The following is an 8,130-nucleotide window of genomic DNA, read 5'->3' on the forward strand; positions in this document are numbered from 1 at the left end:
TATGAAATCTGATGTCCAGATGACCGCCGGTTTATCTTATTTTCCCCAGGATGATAATGCTTCTTTCTACAATATACTACTAATACTATACACCTCTGTTTATAGCTTATATCCCTTGCTGTTTAACCAAGTTGGTTATTTTTTATTATTTCCATATACGACTCAGAGAAACACAACATTTTCTTAATCTCCAATATCTTAGAAGATAGTGGGAAACCACTTCTTTATACAATACCAATTGCTAAGGAGCCACCACATCTGTATTAGTACAATTTACATGACAAATTTGCAGTAAGATGTAGACTACTACAAATTGCTAAAACAGACCATCCAGGTCTTGCATTGCACGATCGACAATGTCAAGGCCAGCTTCGAGGTGTGCGAGCACGCGTTTGTTGGCGAGCAGCTCCGGCGTGAACAGCTTCTTCCAGCCGGCGCACCACGCGGTGGCCTCTCCAAACGAGGGCTTCGCCGCCCCTGCCTGCAACCAGTGTTCCAGCGCGCCTTCCCATTTATCGAAAAACTGCTCGGCCTCCAAGATCGACACGACGTCTTGAGCGTGCAGGAGAGGCGCCCACAGCATCACGGCCCGGAACGAAGAGTCGGTTTGCTTGGGCGGCGTGATCCTCATCCCCCGTACCAACAATGCCAGCTTCGGCAGGATGTGACGCTTGCTGAAGGTGTCCCACTGCGCCGGGCTAAGGTACTCCTTCCATGGAGAGACGACCTCGTAGTCGCCGCCGCCGATCTTGCTCTCCACGGCGCCGTAGAGGCTCTCCGGCAAGTGGCCGATGAGGGGGATCAGCGGGCGTAGCCAGTCGTGGCAGTCCGGGTCCCATGACGGGATCCACTCTCGCACGTCGACGGCCATCCTCGGCGTGATCACCTGCTCGATTATGTAGCTCGTGGCGGAGGAAGGCAACCGGGATTTCAGCGTCCCTGGCACGCGCTTCCCGTGGCGCCCCTTCTTCTTCTTGGACCCGACGATGGCCGTCAGCGCATCCGCCGTCTCCACGTTGTTGTCGGGCTCTTGAAGCCTCATGTCACGTAGCAGCACGAGGATCTTCTCGCGGCACTCCGCTTCAAGCCGCAGAGCCCGTAAAGCATCCTCCAACTCACGACACTCTTCCAGGGGCGGCGGCGGCGGCACGTCGAGACCATTGTCGTAGGGTTTCTCGCGGTAGCCGAGCCCCGCCTTTGGACGGCGCCGCGCCCGCCCGCCGCCGGCTTGTATGGGCACGACGATCCCTTGCCCCTGCGCGCCGAGGCCTGAGCCCTCCTGGTAGTTCCATCGCCGCATCATGTTCGCCACCGCCCGGCTGGGGAACACGAAGCTGCCGGACAGATCGGATGGCTTGTTTTCGCCGGAGTCGCTCCCGTCGAGCAGCAGTGTAGGGACGTGGATGGTGGGCTCTAGTATCGCCATGCAGAGACTGCCGAGCAAGCGGAACGAGCGCCTGGTGCAGCCACCGAAGAACATGGTGCGTGCGCGTCAATATATATGGCCTGGACGCAAGCCTGGTGCAGCCCAAAATCCGAGTCGGACAGGGACAGAAGGCGAACCTAAGCTAGTCCTGTTTTTGCTTCTTTGACGGTCGTAGTACTGTTTTGTTTCGAAAGCGGTTCGAGCCGAACTCCTAATGAAACCCGGAGTTGATCTTCGAACGAACTTATCGCAACCCCAGGTGCTACGACTCTGGTGCTACGATTTGGGTACGACGGCTGATCGGACGGTGTGCTGCGTCAGCAGCGCAATCGAATGCCCTCGCTGCCGTCACATGAATCTCAGAGCACAACCGACGCCAAGTAGGATATCTGGAGCGGTTCGCTGTGCAGCTGCTTCTGGCGAACAGGTGTATTATTTCTTCAAAAAAAATCATGATGCAAGTTTTTTTTTTCGCACAGCGCCACTGGGCTGCGAGGCCTTTTTATGAATCTTTTGGTTTAAACTTGTTATAAATCGAAAGTAATAAAGGAGACAAAGGAGAGACACAAGTGATTCTCTTAGTCCATTGCAATGTGGGAGACCCACTTATATACAGCCTGAAGGGGTATGTTGAGGAGACATATCTTCCCCAACAGACACCTCCTGAAAGGCATCCCTCCCATACAATTGATCATATATTTTATTTCTTAACAATCCCCCTTGATCAATTTGTTATATGTATATTGCAATCCAAAAACTCCTTTTAAAAACCCTGCGGAAAATTTTTGAGGAGAAACATTATAATGATATGCCACCGAAAACTCCTTTAAAAATCCAGTGGAAAAAATATAAGGAGAAACCATATGACATACGTCCGTACTTGTATTTATATTGTCTCGTTAAAAACCTTATATGAGAAACCATCATGGAAAACTCATAAAGGGAAAAAAGTACAATATGAGTGATCAGAAGATCACCAATGGGTTATAATTTGGGATTTTACTCCCCCTGAACTTTGCAAACCTCAAAACTATCTCATACCCAATCCACGAACCTAGTTCTGGAATATAAACATTGGTAGAGATATAGTGAATATCACAATAATTTGTTTGCAAATTACCCTCTTACATTTCTGTAACTCCTGAGGATAAATATAACTCGTAAGCAATACAAGTGACATTATCTTGGTAGATAATGATAATCTCCACATGATTTCACATGTGGCCAATCATTCTATGAAGTCATCCACATTTTGTGATGCTTCAAATAAAATAGAATGATTACTGGAAGAACTCTTTTAGAGTCTATTCTGAAGACTTCCCTCAAAATACTTTTCCAGCAAACCCAGTCTTTGATATGGCATTGTGGGATCAGATAATTAGCCACCATCAATATATCAAACCATGGTCTCATCTTGATTTTTCGGATGAAAATGATCAAGACCCCGTGTGCCCTGGATATATCCGAGGATATTCCTTACACAAACCTTATACCTTTCAGGGAATTACACTCTCAATAAATTGCCAAAAACTATAGTGTCAGGCCTGGCATATTTTGCAAGATATATGAGTGCTTCAATGGTATTTAGATACGACAATTCATGCCCCTCTATCACTTCACCATCTCCCCTATGTCTCAAGGATTTGTATCCCATATTAGGTATAATATGACCATATGTGTCTTTGATATAATATAATCCATATTGAACTTCTCCAATACTTTCGGATATATGAAGACTGATATCTTAGGGGGATATGCTCAAGTCATAAACTTAGTATAATTTGGTTTAACCCAAATATCCGTCTTAACATGATTGTGTGTATTTCATGTCTTACATGGACTTTGATGATAAGATCATCGACACCACAAATAAAGGTGATGTAAAATCCAATCCAGGATTTCTTCAACAATACAAGTCAACAATCATTAGTATCAGAGTAATCCTTGTCAAGGAATAACTCATTTAGCCGGTTGCACCATAGAATTCTCCGACTACTTCAAGTCATAGAATGACTTCAGAAGTTCCACACATGCATGTTGCGATTTACCTTTGGATTCAGAATATTAAGTCATTCAATGACTTCAATATATAAATCCAAACTAATTGACCCATGGGAGTATGTAGACATTACATACATCAACCGTATGGATCAGTACTGCCATTAACATTCGGTATTGAAACATAATTCCACTCATATCAAGAAGCACTACTAGGGAAAACCCTAGTAGTAGCGCGGGTTTAAAGCCCACTAGTAGCGCGTGCTGCCGCGCTACAAATAAGGCGCTACAGCTATTACTTAGCAGTAGCGCGTGTGACACGCGCTACTGCTAAGACACATAGCGGCAGCGCTTCTTCTCACCCGCGCTGCTGCTAATCTAGCTAGTTGCAGCGTGTTTACTATCCATCACTACTAGTATTCTTTTTTTATTTTATTTTTATTTTTAGTGTATTTATCCGCCGTTATACAAATTTTGGTACAATACCAATTATGAGGTTTATATCATTATGTCCATAACAGTGTGTCAAAAGAAGGTGGATTAGGTTCAAGTGGAGGCACTAGTAGAAAAAGGACATATAGTCCCGGTTCGTAAGGGCCATTTGTCCCGGTTTCTAAACCGAGACTAAAGTGTCAGTACTAATGCCCTAAACCTTTAGTCCCGGTTCTTGCATAAACCGGGACAGATGGGCCTCCACGTGGCCGGTGCGCCGAGCCCAGGCAGGAGGGCCTTTGGTCCCGGTTGGTGGCACCAACCGGGACCAAAAGGCATCCACGCGTCAGCATTTCAGGGGCTAGGGTTTTTTTAAGGGGGGGGGGGTTGTGGGTTTTGGGAGGTTAATTTAGGTGTTTCATATATTGTGTTAGCTAGCTAATTAATAGAGAGAAGTGTCCTCTCTTATGTCCATGCTTGGTCGATGCTACGTAATGTACATAGAGAGGCCCTCGACATGCTAGTTAGTAAGAAAATGAAGGAAACCATTAAGTACAGAAGTTCGTCATGCATACCGAGAGAAGTGATCGATCGACCTTTCCTTCTCTGATAGATTGGTCGAACAACAAGTTTTCGTATTATCTATCCGACGCTACTGGCTACATACATATACAATATGTAAGATCTCTTACAATCCCCTAGCATTTGAAATCAACTTCCACATGGTATTCTTCGGCTTTATTGATGACGTGGTCAAGAAAGAATCCCGCCAATTCCTTTTGAATTGCTTTCATGCGATCTTGTGGTAGGAGTTCATTCCGCATCTGCCACGTCTAATTTGAAGAAGGGGGTTAATACATATATGAATGAAACTCAACAGAAATGATGGTGTAATAAAATGAAATTGTGAATATTATTGCTTATGCACTTCATATTGTCTTCTAGAGTAGCCCCGCTTATTTTTCAAAGTTGCGTTGTAGATGAACTCGCACATGTAGTATCCACAGAAATTATTCCCTTGTTCCTGCCACAAGCACTTTACGAGAAATAGAGGTCAATCAAACTGATAATGGAGCATTATAAATGGCATTGATGAAAGTATAGTTAGAATCAACGGGAGATGCGCGCAACTAGCTAGCTAGTAGTACTTACTTTTGGGTATGTATATCGCAGCTCCTTCGGCAGTCCCGGAGCTTCTGCGGTGAACTATTTCCAAACCCTACAAGACAAAGAAAATAATTATTATTACTTGAGATATCAGGAAATGAACAAAAAGTTGCCGATATGGTGCGATAATGATCGATTGAACTTATTTGTTGAGCAATTTAGTCATGTCCGCATAGGTTTCGGGATCTTTTCTTCTCGAGTCTAAGACGGTTACTAGTCCCCGCTCAAGCTTAATCTCCAGAAGAACATAGTGGAAGCTGCGCACGCATGCATAACTCATAAATTACATTACTATAACCTCGCTCGAGTAATAAGGGAAACTGAATATGCACACGACAGTAACACTCGCTCGAAGTTGTAAGGAAAGAGTATTAAATCTTTGTTTTGATTTTTGATCAACGATTGTAGCAAGTTGGCCTCGGCCTCTTCGGCTTTCTTTTTAACCTAAAATTCATCTATGATATTTGTGTTAATGAACCCAATATCATACATTTCTTGTTTTTTGCACTCGACGATCTTCAATCTGCATAATATAGTGAGGATAATTAATTATAAATACATGCAATGAAAGAGCCGAGCTATATATAGAGACTTAATGACAGAAATAGTACTTACAGACAGTAGCAAAAGACTGTTAATTTATCGAGGGCCTTTTGATTGAAGAACTCGAAGAACTCCTCAAATGGAACAGGCAACAGATCAGTTCCAATGAGGTCATGCTCCTGTTTAATTCTCAGATACAAAGTATTCGTCCCCTCAGACTCTCTACAGGTTTTCATGTACCAATTATGGAATCTTCGCATCATCGTTGTTAGAGATTTTTTATCTTTGACGAGAGGCTTCCCGTACTCGTATTTGTGTTTGTCCACCTCCAAGAAATCAAAATGTACATCATCAGGCAGGTAATCTCTAAGATTGCTATAACCGGGCACCGTCCCCGGAGCATTAGCAACGATGTCGCTAGACACATTGAGCGGGGGCACGATTGCTTTGCTTGTTCGCCGAGCTGGGCAATTTTTTTCCCAGCTGCTCATTCTTTTAACCTTTGATCACTGACAGTACTTCTCGACCGCTCCGCTTGGAGATATGCCTTTTCAGTAATGCGCTCATAGTTAGTTTTTGGCGAAGACTTTGGTGGTTTCCTCAGGGCATCGATAGTGCGCTTTGCTTTCACCGGATCTACCTTCTCCTCCGAAGGTGGATGTCTCTTTGCTTTCAACCCTTCAAAGAAGTCCTTCACTTCGGTCCGCACGATCTTCGCTTTTTCCTCCTCGGTCCTCTCGTAAGGTAACTTCTCTAGAGGCTTGAGAGATGGACCATATCTGTATTGCCTCCTGCCTCTAGTTGTACTGCTAGACGCCGGAGCAGACGGAGCGGCTGCGACTGTCTTCTTTCGTGCTTGCTTACGATGCGGAGGAGAAGGACTACGACGCGCCGGAGAAGCCGGGGCGGCGGCGGGTCTCTTATGCCCTTGCTGGCGAGGCGGAGAAGGAGGAGACAGCTGGCTGCTTGGGCGCGCCGGCACAGGCGGAGAAGGAGGCGGAGTGCCGCCACACGCTGGAGAAGGAGGCTGAGTGCCCTGATCACTCGCCGGAGGAGGCGAAGTGCCCTGACTCGCCGGAGGAGGAGGAGGAGGCGGAGGCATCCAGTTCGGAAGGTTGATGAGCTCCTTCCGCCATAGGCATGGAGTCTTCAGAGAAGAACCCAGCCGAATCTCCCCTTCACCCGTAGGGTGGTCAAGCTCAAGGTCCTCAAATCCGTCCGTTATTTGATCCACCATCACCCTAGCATATCCTTCTGGAATCGGCTGGCCGTGGTAGGTTGAGCCAGGTTCATTAGGTATAACAGAGCCAACAGCCACCTTGACTTTCAATGTCATCCATCGCGTCATAAGGTGGCAATGTTGAGACTCTATGATAGCATCCACGGGGTAGCCCATGAAGACAGGCTCCAGCTGCTGAGTCTGCTTGGTGGAAGCCACGCTGCTTCTCCGCTGAGATGGCGGTGTAGCTTCAGGGGAAGCTTCGGCAGGTCGTTTGCTGCGATCTGCTTCTCGTTCCTCTAGCCCTTGTACCCTTTCGTGCAGCGCCTACAGTTGGATATGCTCCACTTTCTACCTCCTCTCCTGGGTTTTGTAACCCCCTGCGTCCGGAAACCCAGTCTTCCACGAAAGGGAGCCTGGCGTGCCTCGTGTCCGTCCAGGGTGCTCAGGATTCCTGAGGGCCATTGTGAGCTTGTCCTTCTCTCTGTCTGGAACGAACGTCCCTTCCTGTGCTGTGGTGATATAGTGCCAAAGCTTCCTGACGGGTATTCGCAGTTGCTCTTCCGTCCAAACGCACTTCCCTGATACAGGGTCCAAGGTTCCACCAACCCCGAAGAACCAAGTCTGGCAACGGTCTGGCCATCTCAATGTCTCTGGTTCGACCCCTTTAGCAATCAAGTCATTCTCAGTCTTGTCCCACAAAGGTCGGGGAGGGAGTCCTGGATTAGGGGGTGTCCGGATGGCCGGACTATGACCTTTGGCCGGACTCCCGGACTATGAAGATACAAGATTGAAGACTCCGTCCCGTGTCCGGATGGGACTTTCCTTGGCGTGGAAGGCAAGCTTGGCGATATGATATGAAGATCTCCTCCTATTGTAACCGACTCCGTGTAACCCTAGCCCTCTCCGGTGTCTATATAAACCGGAGAGTTTTAGTCCGTAGGACGAACAACAATCATACCATAGGCTAGCTTCTAGGGTTTAGCCTCTCTGATCTCGTGGTAGATCAACTCTTGTACTACCCATATCATCAATATTAATCAAGCACGAGTAGGGTTTTACCTCCATCGAGAGGGCCCGAACCTGGGTAAAAACATCGTGTCCCTTGTCTCATGTTACCATCCGCCTAGACGCACAGTTCGGGACCCCCTACCCGAGATCCGCCGGTTTTGACACCGACATTGGTGCTTTCATTGAGAGTTCCTCTGTGTCGTCGCCCTTAGGCCCGATGGCTTCTTCGATCATCAACCACGACGTGGTCCAGGGTGAGACCTTTCTCCCCGGACAGATCTTCGTATTCAACGGCTTTGCACTGCGGGCCAACTCGCTTGGCCATCTGGAGCAG

At 47.0% G+C, this 8,130-nt stretch overlaps 1 protein-coding gene across 1 annotated transcript; it reads right to left on the reverse strand.

The window, feature by feature from the left end:
* Positions 1–206: 206 nt before the first annotated feature.
* Positions 207–1,455, reverse strand: LOC123065996 (septin and tuftelin-interacting protein 1 homolog 1-like). Its single transcript, XM_044489172.1, has one exon. It carries the CDS (start codon positions 1,424–1,426, stop codon positions 317–319), a length of 1,110 nt encoding a protein of 369 aa, XP_044345107.1. The 5' UTR covers positions 1,427–1,455; the 3' UTR covers positions 207–316.
* Between the last annotated feature and the right edge of the window lie 6,675 nt (positions 1,456–8,130).

This window comes from Triticum aestivum, chromosome 3B, assembly GCF_018294505.1.
Source record: "Triticum aestivum cultivar Chinese Spring chromosome 3B, IWGSC CS RefSeq v2.1, whole genome shotgun sequence".
Lineage (NCBI taxonomy): Eukaryota > Viridiplantae > Streptophyta > Magnoliopsida > Poales > Poaceae > Triticum > Triticum aestivum.